The sequence below is a fragment of the Rattus rattus genome, chromosome 5 (genome assembly GCF_011064425.1).
Source record: "Rattus rattus isolate New Zealand chromosome 5, Rrattus_CSIRO_v1, whole genome shotgun sequence".
In the NCBI taxonomy this organism is placed as follows: Eukaryota; Metazoa; Chordata; class Mammalia; order Rodentia; family Muridae; genus Rattus; species Rattus rattus.
The window spans coordinates 64,554,683-64,574,779 of NC_046158.1; the positions used below are offsets into that span (position 1 = coordinate 64,554,683).

General features: G+C 38.4%; 2 protein-coding genes across 2 annotated transcripts; both read right to left on the minus strand.

Moving 5' to 3' along the window:
• LOC116900330 (olfactory receptor 142-like) lies at positions 1-927 on the minus strand. The gene has a single exon (XM_032902087.1). The coding sequence runs from the start codon at positions 925-927 to the stop codon at positions 1-3; it is 927 nt and encodes a 308-aa protein (XP_032757978.1).
• Positions 928-13,748: 12,821 nt separating this feature from the next.
• On the minus strand, positions 13,749-14,672 carry LOC116900332 (olfactory receptor 142-like). Its single transcript, XM_032902088.1, has one exon. The coding sequence runs from the start codon at positions 14,670-14,672 to the stop codon at positions 13,749-13,751; it is 924 nt and encodes a 307-aa protein (XP_032757979.1).
• Between the last annotated feature and the right edge of the window lie 5,425 nt (positions 14,673-20,097).

Genomic DNA, 20,097 nt, shown 5'->3' on the forward strand with positions numbered 1-20,097 from the left:
TCACTCTATCTCTGGGTTCCTTTTTCCCCACAATTTTCTCACAGCATTTTTCACCTCTGCATTTCTCAGTGTGTAGATGATGGGGTTCAGCATGGGAGTGATGACCGTGTAGAACACAGATACAAGCTTGTCTTCAGTGAAGCTGGAGGAGGGTCGCAGATAAATGAAGATGGCAGGTCCAAAGAACAAGATGACCACTGTGATGTGAGAGGCACAGGTGGCCAGGGCCTTGCGCCTCCCCTCTGCAGAATGGTTCCTCAAGCTGACTAAAATGATGGCATAGGAGGACACCAAGATCAAGAGAGAGATTATAGAGATTAGACCACTGTTGGCCATCACAATAACCCCCTCCAGAAAGGTGTCAGTGCAGGCAAGCTTGAATAATGGCTGCAGGTCACAGAAGTAGTGGTCAATCACATTGGGACCGCAGAAGGGCAATGGGATGGTGATGAGGATCTGGATTATGGAGTGAATGAGGCCCCCCAGCCAGGAACCAGCCACCAGCATGTGACACACTTGACGACTCATGATGTTCATGTAATGAAGAGGTTTGCAGATGGCCACGTAGCGGTCATAGGCCATCACCACAAGGAGGAGAATCTCAGCGACCCCCAAGAAGTGGGAGAAAAATATCTGAGTAAGGCAGCCCTTCAGTGAGATGGTTTTAATCTTAGCAAGTAAGTCAGTGATGAACTTAGGGACGATCGTAGAGGAGTAGCAGATTTCCACCAGAGACAAGGAGTTGAGGAAGAAGTACATGGGAGAATGTAAAGTCTTACTGGCGCTGACTGCCACAATAATAAGACCGTTGCCCAGCAATGTGGCCACATACACAGGAAGGAACAGCACAAAGCACACCTTCTGTACCTCTGGGTCCTGGAAAAGGCCAGTGAAAATTAACTCAGTTACATTATTTTCATTGGCCATGGAGTCAGCTCAAGTGTGTTGGACATCACATAGTAGGAAGGCTGAAAAAAGATCAAAAGATTGCAGCACACATGAGTTAATTTCACTAAATGCATTCTCAAAAGCTCAGGCTGTTTGCTAAATACTTATTGCTCAGCCAATGTATTCTCATTCAGCATTAAATGCTAGTAGTCTAGTGGTTTAATTTACTATATTTTAATTTCATCTAACAGAAAATAGAAAACCAAAGAAATATTTATTTACCCATAGCCACACAGAAAATGTAACTCAAAATAATTCCCTCTAACTTTCAGCCCAGGTTGTGAATGGAAGAGTTTGAGATATATTATAGGTAGATTGATAATAGATGGCTAGATGGATTAATAGGTCATGTATTGTCTTCATTGCATTTAATAGTTCTTACTCTTGAGTATTCCTTTTGATACCATTCTGGTCCAATTCTTCTTCACTTTACTCAAAGCTGAGGTCTTGCATCAAGAAATATGTTTCTACATCTCTGCCTGCTTCCCAGAAGGCCTGCTCTAACTGAAGACAGATGTGTGAGACCACTTCCCACCCTAATTCCCCCACCTGATGGGACCCTAGCAAACTCAGCAGTCAGGGGCTTTGCCTCATCCTGTTAGAGATCCATCTTCCTTCTGGTCTTCACCTACACCTGCAGTCTGGAATCAGCACCCTTCAGCCCAGCCTGCCTCCCAGGAAGCCTGCTCTAACCCCAGACACACAAGCAAGACAACACCCCCATTCCCCCAACTGCTAGGACCCAGAGAGCTCAATAGTCATGGTCTCTGCCCTTCCCTTTTGAATCTCCATCTTCCTTCCAGTCACCACCTACACATGCAGTCACTGTCCAGCAGTGTTAGCTCCCACCACCACCACCCTCCAAGAAGGCCTGTCAAACCTGAGATACCAGTTCCACCATTCTCCTGAGAGGCCAGCACAAACCGGGGACATACCGGCTAGGCAACACCAGAGACAAACATATAGCCAAAGGCAAGTGCAAGAACATAATGTACATAAGTCATTGCAATATGGCACCATCAGGCTTTCATTCTATAGCAAGTCCATGATATCCTAAAGTGCCTGAGGAGCAAGACTGTAACCTTAAATCCCATCTCGTGAAGATAATAGAGGCCTTTAAAGAAGATATAAATAATTTCCTTAAAGAAATACAGAAAAGACACAATAAAAAGTAGAAGCCCTTAAAAAGGAAACAAATCTTTTAAAGAAATACAGGACAATGTAATCAGGTAAAGAAAATAAATGTCATGGTCCAAACCAAAAAAAAAGTGGAAATAAAGGCTTTTTTTTTTTTTTTTTGAAAAAGCACAAAAAGCAACCCTGGAGATGGAAACCTAGGAAAGAAAACAGGAAGCACAGATGTAAGCATCACCAACAGAATATAAGAAATGGAAGATGTTTGCCCGGAAACCGGGAAAGGGAATAACACTCGAAATGTATATAAGAAATATTCAAGTTAAAAAAAAGAAAAAAAGAAAAGAAATGGAAGAAAGAATTTCAGACCATAGAAGAAATTAATACATTAGTCAAAGAAAAATGTCACATGTAAAAAGTTCCTAACTCAAAACATTCAGAAAATGTGGGTCACAATGAAAAGACCAAATCTAAAAATAATAGAAGTAGAAGAAAGTGAAGATTCCCAGTTCAAAAGGTCAGAAAACATCTTCAATACCATACAAGAAAACCCCACTCTCACAATGAACAAATCATAGAAAAGAAACCAAACAAACAAAGAAAAATGATGGAACTAACAGATGTTATGAACCACATAAATTTAACAGATATTTACAGAATCTTTTACTAAAAACAAAAGAATATATCTTCTTCTCAGCACCTCATGGAAACTTCTCCAAACTGATCATATAATGGGACACATAGCAAACCTAAACAGAAGATTGAAATAACCCCTTGCATTCTATCTGATTACCACAGATTAAGGCTTGGCTTCATCAACAACAAAAACAGAAAGCCCACATATTTATGGAAATTGAACAACTCTCTACTCAATGATCACTGAGTGAAGGAAGAAATAAAGAAATTAAAGAGTTTCTAGAATTCAATAAAAATTAAGGCACAACATACCTAAACTTATGGAACACAATGAAAGCAGTAGTAAGAGGAAAATTTGTAGCACTATGTGCCTTAATCAAGAAGTTGAATAAATCGCATACTAGCAACATAACAGCACACCTAAAAGCTCTAGAACAAATGGGAGCAAACACACCTAAGACTAGTGGGTAGCAGGAAATAGTCAAACCCAGGGCTGAAATTGATTAATTAGAAACAAAGAGAATAATACAAAGAATCAACAAAACCAAGAGATGGTTCTTAGAGAAAATGAACTAGCTAGACAAACCCTTTGCCAAACTAACTAAAAGACACAAAGACAGTATCCAAATTAATAAAATCAGAAATGAAAAGGGAGACATAACAACAGAAACTGAGGAAATACAGAAAAGTCATCAGGTCTTACTTCAAAACCCTGTACTCCACTAAACTGAAAAATCTAAACAAAATGGATGATTTTCTAGACAGATACTACTGGCCAAAGTTAAATCAAGATCAGGTAGACTATCTAAACAGTATCATAACCACTAGAGAAATAAAAACAGTCATCAGTCATTAAACATTCCCCCCCCCAAAAAAAGCCCAGGGCCAGAAGATTTTAGTACAAAATTCTATCATATTTTCAAATAAAAGCTAATACTAATACTCCTCAAACTATTCCACAAAATAGAATTGGAAGGAACACTGCCTAATTTATTCTATTAAGCCACAGTTACCATGATACATAAACCATACAAAGACTCAACAAAGGAAAAAGACTTCACACAAATTTCACTTATGAACATCAACATAAAAATAATAAATAAAATTCTCACAAACAAAATCCAAGAACACATCAAAAAAAATCATTCATCAAGATCAAGTAGGTTTCATCCAGGGAAGCAGGTATGGTTCAAGATATGAGGTAACCCAATCATAAAAGAACACATATGGTATGCATTCACTGATAAGTGGTTATTAGCCCAAAAGCTCAGAATACCCAAGATACAATTCAAAGACCACATGAAGCTCAAGAAGAAGGAAGACCAAAGTGTAGATGCTTCAGCCACCAAACTCAGACAATGTTGCCGGTGCCAAGAAGTGTATGCTTGCTGACAGGAGCCTGATATAGCTGTCTCCTGAAAGACTCTGCCAGAACCTGACAAATACAGAGGCGGATACTCACAGCCAACCACTAAACTCAGAACAAGGTCCTCGATGGAGGAATTAGAGAAAAGACTGAAGGATCTGAAGGTGTTTGCAACCCCATGAAAAGGACAACAATATCAACCAACCAGACTCCCCAGAGCTCCCGGGTACTAAACCACCATCCCAAAAGCACACAAGGATGGACCTATGGCTCCATCTGCATATGTAGCAGGGGATGGCCTTGTCCAGCATCTATGGGAGGAAAAGCTCTTGGTCCTGTCATGGCTAAATGCCCCAGTGAAGAAGAATGTCAGGATGGGGTGGTGGGAGGGAGTGGGTGGGTAGGTGGGTGGGGCAAGAGGAGCTATCAGGTTTCTGGAGGAGAAACCAGGAAAGGTGATAACATTAGAAATGTAAAGAAAAATATCCAATAAAAGAAAGACAGCAAAAAAGCCATAAACATAATCCACTATGTAAACAAACTGAGAAAAGAGCCACATGTTCATCTCATTAGATGCTAAAAAAGCCTTTGACAAAATACAAACCCCCTTCATGTTAAAAGAAGAGATCAGGGATTCAAGGCACATACCTAAACATAATAAAAGAAATATACAGCAAGCCAATAGTAAATATCAAATTAAATAGAAAGAAACTTAAAGCAATCCCACTAAAACAGAACAAGACAAGTTTGCCCACTTTTTCCCTATCTATTCAATATACTACTTGAAGTTCTAGCTAAAGCAATAAGACAACAAAACCAAGAGGATCAAATCAAGATCAAGGAGATACAAATTGAAAGGAAGAAGTCAAAGTATCACTATTCATAGGTGATATAGTATGATAGTATGCATAAGCAATCCCCAAAATTCTATCACGAGAACTCCTACTGCTTATAAACAACTTCAGCAAAGTGGCTGAATATAGAATTAACTCACAAAAATCAGTAGCCCTTCTTAATACAACAGAGAAAGAAACTGAAGCAAGAACACACTTCACAGTAGTCCCAATAAAATATCTTAGTGTCACTCTAACCAAGTGAAAGATGTGTATGTCCCTGAAGAAAGAAACTGAAGAATGGAAAGATCTCCCACACTCATGAATTGTTAAGATTAATATAAGGAAATTAGCCATCTTGCCAAAAGCAATCAACAGGTTCAATGCATTCCCCATCAAATTTTTAACACAATTTTTCACATACCTTGAAAGAGAAATTCTCAAATTCATATGAAAAAAAAATCCCAGGATAGCCAAAACAATCCTGAACATAAAATGAGGTACACTAAATCATATAGAAGAGAAAATTGGAAATAGTCTTGAGTGCATTGGTATAGGAGATAATTTCATGAACAGAACACCAATGACTCAGGCTCTAAGATCAACAATTGACAAATGAGACCTCATGAAACTGAAAAGCTTTTGTAAGTCAAAGGACACTGTCAATAGGACAAAAGGGAAACCTACAGCCACAGATTGGGAAAAGATCTTAACTAACCTTACATCTGAAAAAGGTCTAATATCCAAAATATATAAAGAACTCAAGAATTTAGACTCCACAAAACCAAGAAAAAAAAACCAATTTAAAAATGGGGTATAGAGGTAAATAGAACTCTCAACAGAGGAATCTTGAATGGTTGAGAAGCACATAAAGAAATTCTCAATATACTTAGTCATCAGGGAAATGCAAATCAAATGACCCTGAGATTCCACCTTATTCCAGTCAGAATGGTTAAGATCAAAAATCAAGGAACAGCTCATGTTGTTAAGGATGTGTAGAAAAGGGAACATTCTTCAATTGCTGGTGGGTGTACAAACTTGTTCAACCACTCTAGAAATCAATTTATCAGTTCTTCAGAAAATTGGAAATAGATCAACCCAGCTATACCACTCCTAGGCAAAACCCAAAAGATGCACCACCATACCACAAAGAAGTGTGCTCCACTATGTTCATAGCGGCCTTATTTGTAATAGCCAGAGAAACTGGAAACAACACAGATGTCCCTCAAACAAAGAATGGATACAGAAAATATGGTTCATTTACACAATGGAATACTATTCAGCTTTTAAGAATGAAAATATCCTGAGTTTTACAGGAAAATGAATGGAACTAGAAAATATCATCCTGAGTGAGATAACTCAGACCCAAAAGGATATTCATGGTATGTACTCACTGATAAGTGGATGTAAGCCATAAAGTACAGAATACTCATGATACCCCTCACAGACTCAAAGAAGTTAAACAAGAAGAAAGGCCCAAGAGAGGATGATTGAATCACAGAAGGGGAAACAAAATGGTCATAGAAGGTGGAGGGAGGGAACTGGGTGGGAGGGAAAGAGAATGGGAGAGCAGAAGTTGTGGGGAAAGACAGAAGAGAAGCCCAGAGATCCAGGAGAATAAATGTAAATCTGCAGCTGCCAGGGTGTGAAGGTAGGGGCAACCTCTAGAAATCCCAGAGACCTGGGATGGGAGAGGTTTCCAAGAGTCCACTCAGGTGACTTTAGTTAGCCAAGATGCCTAACATTGGGTACATAGAACCTGAAGAGGCCACCTTCTATAGCCAGGCAGGACCCTGAATAGAAAGATAAGGACACCAACCCATCCACAAAACTTTCAACCCAAAATTTGTCCTGTCTAAAAGAAATGCAGAGACAAAGATGAAGTGGATACTAAAGGAATGGCCAACCAATAACTGGTCCACTTGAAAGCCATCCCATGGGCAACCTCCAACCCTTCAAATATTGATACCCTATTAGGCTTGCAGACAGTAGCCTAGCATAACTGTCCTCTGCAAAGCTCTGTCCCAGCAGTTGACTAAAACAGATTCAGAGACCCACAACCAAACATTGGACAGAGGTCAAGGACTCTCTTACAAAAGAGTTGGGGAAAGGATTGAAGGCCCTAAAGGGGTTAGGAACTACACAAGAACAACAAAAGAATCAACTAATCTGGACCCCTGGGAGTTCTCAGAGCTTGACCCACAAACCAAAGAACATACACAGAATAGAAGGAGGTCCCCTGCACATAATGTAGCAGACATGCAACTCAGTCTCTATGTGAACCTCCCAACAACTAGAACAGAGACTCTCTCTAAACCTTTAGACCAACTGTGGAATCGGTTTCCCAACAGGGCTGCCTTGTCTGGCCTCAGTGGAAGAGGATGTACAAATTCTATAGAGATGTGATGCCCCAAGGTTGGGGGATATGGGGAGGGCACTATCTCAGAGGTGAAGAGGAAGGGAGAGGGAGGCTAGAACTCTGAAAGAGGGGCCAGGAGGAGGGGCAACATATAGTATATAATAAAATTAATTAATTAATTAAAAAGAAATAAACATGTTTCTGCAACAAATGTTCACATCTCTGAGAGTAGTGAACAAACTAAAATTTCTACATTCCTACCATCTACTGCCAAGTCTACTGAGTAACAATCATTGCAAAGTGACAGAAATTTCCCAGTATCTAAATGGGATCAGGTGAGTGGGAGCAACAGAGATATTTGATACAGAAAACACAGAGTTGATGAAAGGGAAAAGGTTATCTTTCCAGACACAATAGGGTTGATGCCCACATGAACTCACAGAAACTGACAGCATCTATAAGACCTGCACAATGGTCAAACCAGACAAAATCCCAGCATGGAGAAGGAGAACTGGATGAAAGATCCACCCCTAGCCAAAAAAAAAATCAATGTTTAATTGATAACTGCTAGGAAAGAGAAAAATCAGTTTTCTCCCATGGAATGACACTGAGTATGTCAGTTACATTCCAGGCCAAGCTTCACGGCAAGAAGTAATTGGCCCACACAAAACAAACTGGGTTTTTCTGTGCGTATTTTGGGGCTGGGTGTTACTATGGTAGTTTTTTCTTTGGGGGGGGGTGTTACCATTGTTGTTTGGTTGGTTAGTAGAACATGACGTTGGTTTGGTAGAGAGAGGGGGATCTGGGAGTAGTAGGGGATTGAGAAAGAATATGATTAAAATATCTTGCATAAAAAAATTTTAACTAAAAAATTAAATCAATAAAATTCAAAAGCAAAAGGACCAAAAAACAGTTATGTTTGAAGAGATGGACCATCACTTATTCCTTCCACTTCAGTAGAAACACTGCACCCTACACAACTTTCTTCTTGTCCCTGACTGATAGCTCATATTTGAAACATTTATTCCAAATTCATGTGTGAGAAAAAGTATGCTTAAAACAACTTCAAACATACTAAATATGGTTAGAGGAGAGGCGTGTGTGTGTTCTCCTAACTCAGGGACTAGGTTGTGCCAAGGTCATCTGTCACAGACATAAACTTCCACCTTCTTTGTCATCCTTGTCAGCAGCAAGTGTGTTTCCTGCTCACTCTGGAGTCTTAGCTCTTATTACTTCAACATCCATAAAGAAAGCAATTATAAAATCCTCTAAATTAAAATTAGGGTTTTTTTTCATAATCTGAGGTCCCTCAACAATTCACACCCTTACCTGCCTGGGCTTCTATTTAGCATTGCTCAAGTCAGAGTCCTCTCCAACCACACACACACACACACACACACACACACACACACACACACACACACACACACGCACCCCGCTGATTCCCCTCATAGAGGAGCCTCACTTACCCAAAGTATCCTCACCTGTCCCCTCCAACCCTACCCACCCTGCAAGCCCAATTCAAGTCCTGTTTAAACAGTGAGTCTTTTCCAAGTGATTTAAATATGTCTTGTCTTCTCTGATCTTTGAATAAATTTTAAAATATGCATTTAATAGTAATAAAATATTAATAACAATAATTAATAATAATAGAACATTTTAAACATTCTGTTTATGCCCCACAGAACAAATTTGAATGCTCTCAGGAAGTCAAGGCTTTCTCAGATTGCTCTTACTGAGTTTACTCCTTTATAGTCAGTTCCCCAAATAGACACAATGTAGCAATTGCCTAACACAAGGTGGTCCCTCGCTGCTTGTTCACTCTACAGTGTGATCAGAATTTCACTACTACAGAAATAAAGTTCTCATGCTTCTCTGTCTTCCTGATGCATTAAAATTCATAACAATTAGCATGATATTTGGTCATTGTAGTATTCATGTTCTGTCTTCCTATAAAAAGTATTCTATTACTCAAAATTACATTTACAATTTTTCCTAAGTCCTTATTTATATGCATTTTAGAGAATATGAAAAGCTAGCATCTTCTTTCTAAATTTTGTGCTACATATGTGTTTCTGAACATATGTGTGTGTACTACAAGCATTTAGGGCCCCACAAAGGTCAAAACAGAGTATCATATCCCCCTGAAACTGGCGATATAAGCAGATGTCTGTCAGTGCAAAGAACTAAGTAGTAAGTGTTCTTAACACTGAGACATCTCTCCAACCATAACAGCCAACATTTCAGTATTTATTATATTGCAACACTATTAGTGCCCTACCACAGCTCCAGATATCTTTTAATGTTTTAAACTACATCTCTTGACTTATTGAGGTATGTTTGCACACATACCATAATGTAGGAGTGGTGCTCAGAAGACAACTTATAGAAGTCAGTTCTTTTCTTTCTCACATGTTGTGGGATCTATGTGGGGAATGACTCAGGTCATCAAACTTGGAAACCAATGTCCTTACCCACTGAGACATCCTGTGGTTCATATATATATCTGAAATTGATCCCATTTTTGATAAGAAACTTGGGAACTGCCTCTGATTGTTATCAGCTTTTGAATAAGAAGAAAAATAACACAAATAAATGAATTAACTTGTATTTATAGCTTCTGAATAATTACTCAGCAACAGGGGCAGGATTTAAAACCAGTCAGTTTAACCACTTCACCTGTGCATTTCACCAAGATTCATACATCATTAGCAGTATAAAGATGATACAAAACAAAGGAGTTCAAATTTACTGTGATAGTTGTAAGAAATCAGAGGTATATTTATTTACCTAGAAAAGCAATGCCTCCTCTCTGAGGCTGAACATCATTTCTGATCCACTAAAGAAATGTTTTTCTCTCTCTCTCTCTCTCTCTCTCTCTCTCTCTCTCTCTCTCTCTCTCTCTCTCTCCTACTTCCACCCATCTAGAAATTGATGAATTTTCCCTCTTTTCCATGAACATGTAAGTCTATAAAGACAGAAATAGAGAAAAATGAGTAAACTGTTATCTATAGTGACCCATGGACTCCATGCCCTAATTCTATCTAGTCATTTCACCTACCTTTGGGTCAGAAGAGCTGGTGTGTTCCTGCTCTGCCTTGGAAAAAGGAATAAGATCACATAGATTTCAAATAAATTGTCTCTAATTCATCACGAAATTCTCTGCTTCCATGAAACAGACCACAGTGCAAGGCAAAGTTGTGCTCTAGTAGGGAAAGAACCTAACAGGGAAGAAGTAACAGATTGCCCTTTACAGAGTCTGTTTTCTTCAGTAAATGAAGTCTCTTGACTAAAGTTATCACCAAGAAGATTTCCCACCAAAGACCCTAGCCCAGGTAACACCAAGCTACTCCACCCTAGGAGTATCACCCCAAACATTGGAGAAGAAATCAGAATGATCTGCTCTACTTCCTTAACATACAAGAAAAGGGAAAGACTGAGAGGGGTGAATTGATCTCCCACAGCCACAGTCTAGTCAGTATTCTCTCCAATGCACTGGGCTTTGAGGGTATGAGGTGGAAATGGCCCTGCCATTCAAGGCTTAGATCTGTCCCATAGGTCAAACACCTATGGAGTATTTAGAAAACAAGGTTGATGACTAGGGCAAATCACAAGGAAAGAAAATCCTAGTGGTTCTGTATCAGGAAAAAAAATTAAATCTACAACACTTAGGCTATAAATAAAAATTGATGAGAACAGAATATTCAGGGGTTAAAAAATATCCTGTTTTAATGTACCAGTCCTATCCGTCACACAGTATCCAAAGACTGTGATTAAATGCTTGCAGACTTGGACTATTTGTGATAAATGAATGCATGTATATAATCAAGAGACTACCTCCCCCATGGAATTCCTTCTCCCTATAGGAAAACTTAGCCAAGTAAACACTGACTCCGGGAATGTTTTAAATATTTTCCAATTATTTTAGTGATATTTCAATATTGCTTTAAACAGCTGAAATAAATATCATTTATTTTAAAAAAAGAAAAGAAAGCTACTAGGCCCTAGGTTTTGATCAGCTACTGAGTAAATATCCAACTGAGGAGAGGTTCCCTCATACAAACTTCCGGTTCTCCTGTTGCCACTTTCACAGAGAGCTGCACTGTTACTCGATATTACCTCCACCTCACCTTCTCATTCTCACATTTGCATATTAGTGTATAACGTGCATTTATAAAAATCACTTGTTTTCTCTATAATTCTGCCTCTCTACATTGAGAGTGGTCATAACCATTGAATATGCAAGAATTGCCTCTGAAAGATAACATCCACCCACTCATTCATTCAACAAATCATCCAGCAAAGTCCCTAGCTCTGTGTAGTCCTTCTGGTAAACAGGTGATCATGAGGCAGGAAATTACATAGGCTTGAAGTGCATTCTTAGGTAGACAGTAAGAAATCAACCTATCCTTCGTTCTTCAAGACAATAAGCATTTCTAACATTGTTTGTTTTTAACATCTCATTGGCTTAACATCACTTTTACTTTGTGCAAATATTTTACTTATTTCCTAACTCAGAAGTAAAACGCTGTCATTCTGATGTTTCTTTGGATTGTTGCTTGGACATGGCCTGTGACCACTGTTAATATCCCTTCTCTCCAGCCATCTCAACACTTGTGTGGGAATTTGGGCATGTGAGGATGAGATAAAGAACTGATCAGTAAAAGCCCAAGATTAGAAGCAGTTGTCTGTACATACATCAAGGAACTGGGAGAAAAACCTCACCTTTAACACTAAGACACCTACAAGTTTGAAGAAAAAAACATGCTCATGCTATCAAATTTCACAGTCACTGACAATGTGTACCTATGCAGATTTAAATAACAAAATCCAATTTAAAATTTTCCAGGGTTTAGTGACACTAAATACTTTAAATATAAACATACTACTAGTAGAGAAACAGACAATGTTTTCATCAACTTACAAATTTGGTCATGCCTTGTCCTGCAGCCACAAATTGCCATTATATATAAATTCAGAGCCCAAAAGACACTTGATGCAAACACAGTCCATTCTGGCACGTCACATACTTGACAAAAGTTGGGTGAATATATACAAAACTGCAATTCTGTACAATTTCAAAGCCAGCAGTAGCCAATTGAAAGACATGTTCAAAACTATTCGAGATGAGGAGAGGCAATGCATTATTGAAGAGATCCTGCAAGATATAACAATGTAGAGGGACCTGGACTCTTTTATCTCCCTTGATTGACTGAAGAAGAAAAACTAACAATAGCCATTAGAAGAAATACCCATGGTATAATCACTTACAATAAAGGGACTGAGATGTGAAATTGAAACAGTATGACCCTGTCCTTCATTCTTCAAGTTAAGGCAATAAACATTTCCAACATTGTTTATTTTTAATATCTCATGGGCTTGACATCACTTTCTTTTTGTGAAACATTTGTCCTATTTCTAATTTGTAACTAGAATGCCGTCATTTTAATAGTACTTTGATTTACAAATGTTGGATATTGTAAGAGGGCTGAAAGGAACTCTTTGGTGCCAATGAAACACAAGAAGTAAAAATGTCTTTTGTAATGGGTGATATCAGGTGATCTACAATGTAAGAATCTAACAGACAATCAGAATAAAAAGTCCATGGAAACAATTCTCAACAACATGCTTATATCCACATTAGAAATAGAAAACTCGGGTTGGGGATTTAGCTCAGTGGTAGAGCGCTTGCCTAGTGAGCGCAAGGCCCTGGGTTCGGTCCCCAGCTCCAGAAAAAAAAAAAAGAAATAGAAAACTCCACAACTGCATTGCCCATAACTCTTGATCATACCTCTGGTTGATTTTCTTTTTTATAAAATGTAAGTTACTTATGAAAAAATCATAACTGCATCACCAAATTATTTGTGTTAATATATTCTAGATGAAATGTAAGTTACTTATAAACAATGAAAGTAATGAAAGGGAAGGTAGAAGTAATTTAAACCTTCAGCAGATGGATAAGAAAAAAAAAATCCAAATGCTTTATAGCACGGTAAGGCAACCATGACTGGTAAATGTTTCAAAATACCTACTAGAAAGAATTTTGACTTTTCTCAACTAAGAGAAATGCTAACTCTGTGAGACAACAATAAGGCTGTCACTGTAAAATGATTATACATTGTATGCAAATATTAAAATACTTTACCCTGAATTAGAAAATATTACCATGTGTCAAAGTAAAACGCAGGCATGATTCTAAATGATCTCTGCATTTGCACTTGTTTTGAACATTCAGATACCCAGACCTTAAGTAACTTTGCAGAACCCAAGAAACTAAGCAGCCAATCAAATCCAATATGTCACAGAGACTATCTGACCTCTGCCTTGGGAGCATATTGGTTACTAGAGAGGTGAAGAAGTAGAAGAGCTATGCTTATCGTATTACTCTTTTATTGGAACATGAACCAAAACAGCAAAATCCACATCAACAACAGCCTAATTTAAAATCCTTTTCCATGCTTTCTTGCTCTTTTTACTCTGTCTCTGAGTCCTTTTTGCTCCACAACTTTCTCACAGCATTTTTCACCTCTGCATTTCTCAGTGTGTAGATGATGGGGTTCAGCATGGGGGTGATGACCGTGTAGAACACAGCCACAAGCTTGTCTTCAGTGAAAGTAGAGGAAGGTCGCAGATAAAGGAAGATGGCAGGTCCAAAAAACAGGGTGACCACCATGATGTGAGAGGCACAAGTGGAGAGGGCCTTGCGCCTCCCCTCTGCAGAATGGTTCCTCAAGCTGACTAAAATGATGGCATAGGAGGACACCAAGATCAAGAGAGAGATTATAGAGATTAGACCACTGTTGGCCATCACAATAACCCCCTCCAGAAAGGTGTCAGTGCAGGCAAGCTTGAATAATGGCTGCAGGTCACAGAAGTAGTGGTCAATCACATTGGGACCACAGAAGGGCAATGGGATGGTGATGAGGATCTGGATTATGGAGTGAATGAGGCCCCCTAGCCAGGAACCAGCCACCAGCATGTGACACACTTGACGACTCATGATGTTCATGTAATGAAGAGGTTTGCAGATGGCCACGTAGCGGTCATAGGCCATCACCACGAGGAGGAGAATCTCAGCGACCCCCAAAAAATGGAAGAAGAATATCTGAACCAGACAGCCCTTCAGTGAGATGGTTTTAACCTTAGCAAGTAAGTCGGTGATGAACTTAGGGACGACAGTAGAGGAGTAGAAGATCTCCACTAGGGACAAGGAGCTGAGGAAGATGTACATGGGAGAATGTAAAGTCTTACTGACACTAATTGTCACAACAATGAGGCCATTGCCCAACACTGTAGCCAGGTACACAGGAAGGAACAGCACAAAGCACACCTTCTGTACCTCTGGGTCCTGGAAAAGGCCGATGATGATCAACTCAGTCACATTTATACTAGCCATAAGTTCGGTTCAAGTGCGCTGGGCATAATCCTGTTTTTTAAAAATGATTTTAACACAAATTCATGACATTTATAGTAGTTTAGATAATGCAAAACAACTTATAACATGTACTAATCATTTATTTAGCCAACAAAAACTAGTTAAGCATTATATGTTAGCATTCTAATACTTTATTTTTTTAATTTATTTATTTGTAACTAGAAATTGAATACTCTTACTTGAGCACAATAAAACAAAAATAGTGTATTCTAAGACTCAGATCCATTCTCTCAGGCTTTCATCCTGGGATAGTTGTAATTTGGGAAGCCATTAGAGATAAGACTTTATTTACTAGTATAATTTTCGGTGCATTGTTACAGCTCCTTCTGTTGAGGAAACCCTTTACCTCAGAGTGAAGAGGTCAAATTCTCATCCAATTATGGGCTCCTATTTGGTCAGACCATAATTTACATAACCCAAAAGCTTAAGAGAACTTTTAAATCATCGATTTTATTTTTCTTTGGATAAAAATTACCAGTTTAATTAAGTCTACCACTCCCAAAATTATCAAATGTAGCCACTCTGTACAAATGAGCCCTTGTGGGTCTAAGGAGAAAATAAAGTTGTTCAACATGCTTGGTACCTTTCTAATCACTTTACCTAGCTTTATGTCAAAATCGATGCTGAAGAAGGAATGAGATCACGAATTTCAAATGAACTCCAAACCAACATGAATTTAGTCCCTGCTGGAATACAATATGACTCAAGAAATTTGGGTTTGAGAAAATTAGGCTGCAACAGAGCAATGGATAGCTTGTGACTCCTGGTCCTTGAGCAAGCAATGTCCCTTAAATAGCATCTCCACCCAACAGATTCCTTACTGAACACCTCAGTGAGCCATGTTCTGGTCACTGTCAGTATAGCCATGCTAGAATAATGTAGAGTGGACTCAGAGGGATATCTCCTCATTATTTCTGTTCATGAATGAAGTGATAGAGGCTAAGAGATGTAAATCAGCTTCCCTGAACCACCTTCAAATGATTTTTCTTTCCATGCACTAAATCAAAAAAAAAAAAATCAGTCTCAATAGCATTAAGATTTTTGGTTATACTGGGTGGTGGTTGTCATTGCAATTCAAGAATCTCACTTTGCCTCCAAGAAGAAGTCATTGACATTCCTAGTAGCCTTTAGAAAGCAGTGCAACTGATCTCTATAGCAAATCACAAAATAAAGGGGAAACCTAGGGTATTGACATGAAGGTTAACATTTGAGCGGAAGAATAATTACAGACATAAAAAGCAGCAAAAATAAACATTTTTTATCTTTTCTTTTGATGAGAAAACCTACCCACTTATTCCTTGTCCAAAGGTTGTGATCAAAAACTGATGTCCTTGAATTCTTTAAAATAAATTAATCCACAGGCTATAATCAAGGGGAAAGCTTCCCCATGGAATTTCTTTTCTCCAGAGGGAAACTTCATGACAAAGTTGTGACTCAAAAAGAGGATTTAAAATTAATCTCAAGTACATTAGTAACTTTTGCATGAAGCCTTTCTTGTGATAATTGGAAAGTCAAAAAAGAAAGAAGTCAGCCACGTTGCTCAGACTAAATATAAATTCAAAAATAATAGATAAGAGAAACAGGACTGGAAGCCAGGACCTAAAAACAAACTCATTTATCAGTAAATTATTGACTTATAGCATCCCACTTTCACCTCCTCACCTCTAGTTTCATATTTCTACTCCTAGATAAATTAGCAGGGTAGATTGTCTCCATTGAATCTTCCAATTCTCACATTCGTGTACAATGTTTATATTTTTAAAAATTCACTTCAGGATCCCCCTTCCAGTCTGCACCTCCACCTGAACCCATGGCAGATCGGTGTGCCTTCCTCCACACCACCCCAGACCTCACAGCCTACTTGTAACCCAGGAGGTCTGTCCTCACCAGGAACAAAGTTCCCCACCCTGCCCATGCCCCAGTACCCCACAGAGCCCAGCTGACAAGGAATCTGTCTCTGATCTGCCTAATACCCATTCTCCTTCTGGTCTGCACCTCCGCCTGAACTCTTGGCAGACGGACATGCCTGCCTCTGACCCCAAAGTCTGCCTGTCTCCCAGGAGGTCTGCCCTTACCAGGGACACAGGGATACAGGAGATCTGATCAAACAAGGGACGCAAGAGGCCTCCCTAAACAGAGACAGCACTGCTGTCTTCTAGAAGGCCTGCCTTAAAACAGGTCACATAGTTCTACATGCCTCCAAGTCTGTTCCAGTATAAAACACCCAGGCCAGTTAAGACCAGATATAACCAACCAGGTGATGAAAGGCAACCCAAGAACATAAACAACAGATGACAATGTAATTCGGCACCATCAGAACCCAGTTGTACTACCACGGCAAGCCCTGGCTACCCTACCACACATGAAGAGCAAAATTCTGACCTAAAATCCTATCTCATGAAGATGCTGACAGCCTTTAAGGATATAAATAACTCCCTTAAAGAAATACAGGAAAACACAGGCAAACAGGTAAAAGACCTTAAAGAGGAAGCAAATAAATCCCTTAAAGAAATGCAAGAAAATACATTCAAGCAGGTGAAGGAATTGAACAAAATGGTTCAAGACCTAAAAATGGAAATAGAAATAATAAAGAAATCACGAGGCAACCCTGGAGATTAAAAAACCTAGGAAAGAGATCAGGAGTCACAGATACAAGCATCACCTAAAGAATAAAAGAGCTAGAAGAGAATCTAAGGCATAGAAGATACCATAGAAGATATTGATATACCAATCAAAAAAAAAACAAAACAAAACAAAAAATACAAACTGCAAAAAGCTCCTAACCCAAACACCCAAGGAATTTGAGACACAATGAAAAGACCAAACCTAAGAATGTTAGGAATATAAGAGGATAAAGATTCCTAGTTCAAATGTCCAGAAAACATCTTCAACAAAATCATATAAGAAAACATCACCAACCTAAAAAAAAAAAAGGAGATGGCCATAAGCATACAAGAGGCCTGCAGAACACCAAATAGAATGGACATGAAAAGAAAATCCTCCTGCCACATAATAATAAAACTAAATGTACAGAACAAAGAATATTAAAAGCTGTAAGGGGAAAAGGCCAAGTAACAGACAAAGTTAGACCTATCAGAATTACACCAGACTTCTCAAGAGAGACAGGAAAAGTCAGATCTTGGACAGATGACATGTAGACCCTAAGTGACTACAGATACAAGCCCAGGCTACTATACCTGGCAAAGCATTCAATCACCAAGATATTCCATGACAAAACCAAATTTAACCAATATCTTTCTACTAATCCAGCCCTACAGAGGATACTACAAGCAAAACTCCAACACAAGGAGTGTAACTACACCCAAGAAAACACAAGAAATTAATCATCTCACAGCAAAACCAAAAGAAGAGAATTACACACACATAGTACCACCTCCAATAGCAAAAATAACAGGAACTAACAGTCATTGGTCTTTAATATCTCTCAATATCAATGGACTCAATTCCCCAATAAAAAGACACAGACTAGCAGACTGGATACATAAACAGGATACATCATTTTCTGCATGCAAGAAACACACTTCAGTGATAAAGACAGGCACTACCTCAGGATAAAGTGCTACAAAAACATTTTCCAAGCAAACAGTCCCAAGAAACAAGCTAGAGTTGCCATTCTAATATCCAATAAAATAGACTTTCAACCAAAAGTAATCAAAAGAGATGGGGTAGGGTACAAGCCTCAACAAATACAAGAAGATTGAATCAATTCCATTCATCCTATCAGATCACCACTGACTAATGCTGGACTTCAATAACAACAAAAAACAATACAAAGCACACATACTCCTGGAAAATGAACAACTCAGTAATAACTTGTCAGGAAAAATAAGAAAGAAATTAAAGTCTCTTTATAATTCAATAAAAATAAAGGCACAGCATACACAAACTTCTGAGACACAGTAAAAGCAGTGTTGAGAGGAAATTTCATAGCACTAAGTGACTTCATAAAGAAATGGGAGAGGTCCTATGTTAGCAATTTAACAGCACACCTGAAAGCTCTGGGACAAAAAGAAGCAAATACACTGAAGAGGAGGAGATGGCAGGAAATAATCAAACTCGGGGCTGAAATAGGAAACCAAATAGGGAAAAAAAGAACAATAGAACAAATCAACAAAACCAAGAGATGGTTCTTTGAGAAAACCAACAAGATAGATAAGCCTTTAGCTAAACTAACTACAGGGCACAGAAACAGTATCCAAATTAACAAAATCAGAAATGAAAAGTAAGACATTAAAAAAAACTGAAGAAATTCCAAAAATCATCAGATCTTACTACAAAAACCTATACTCAACAAAACTGGAATAACTAGATGAAATGGATGATTTTTCTATACAGATACCACTTGATTTAACCAAAGTTAAATCAAGATCAGGTAAACTATCTAAACACTCCTATAACCCCTAAGGAAATGGAAGCAGTCATTTAAAAACTTCCAAACAAAAAAGCCCAGGGTAAAATGGCTTTACTGCAGAATTCTACCAAACCATCAAAGAAGAGCTAATACCAATACTCTTTGAACTATTCCACAAAATAAAAACAGAAGGAGCACTACCTAATTCATTCTATGAAGCCACAGTTACTCTGATACTTAAACCACACAAAGACCCAACAAAGAGAGAAAACATCAGGTCAATTTCACTTATGAATATCAATGCAAAAACACTCAAAAAAATCTTGTAAACAGAATTCAAGAACACATCAAAAACATCATTTGCCAGGATCAAGTGGACTTCATCTCAGGGATTCGGGGATGGATTAATATACAGAAATCCATCAACATAATCCACTATATAAACAAACTCAAAGGAAAAAAAACCACATGATCATCTCATTAGATGCTGAAAAAGCCTTTGACAGTTTGCAACTCCCCTAGTGTTAAAAGTCCTGGACAGATCAGGAATTCATAACACATACCTAAACATAATAAAGGCAATATACGGCAAACCAATATCCAACATTATATTAAATGGAGAGAATTTTGAAGCAATCCCACTGAAATCAGGGACAAGGCAAGACTGTCCCACATAAAACCAGATACACTGAATCGAATAGACAAGAAAGTGGGAAATAGCCTCAAACACACTGGCAGAGAGAAAATTTTCCTGAACACCAATGGCTTAGGCTCCAAGATCAACAATTGCTAAATGAGACCACATGCAACTGAAAAGCCTCTATAAGGCAAAGGACACTGTCAACAGGACAAAAGCACCTACAGATTGGGAAAAGCTCTTCACTAACCCTACATCTGACAGAGGGCTAATATCCAAAATATATGAAGAACTCAAGAAGAAAGACTCCAAAAAACAAATATCCTAATTTTAAAAAATAGGTACATAGCTAAGCAGAAAATTCTCAATAGAGAAAT

What these genes read in the sequence shown, in the direction of transcription:
- LOC116900330 (XM_032902087.1), bottom strand. Translation starts at nt 927, where the DNA reads ATGGCCAATGAAAATAATGTAACTGAGTTAATTTTCACTGGCCTTTTC.
- LOC116900332 (XM_032902088.1), bottom strand. Translation starts at nt 14,672, where the DNA reads ATGGCTAGTATAAATGTGACTGAGTTGATCATCATCGGCCTTTTCCAG.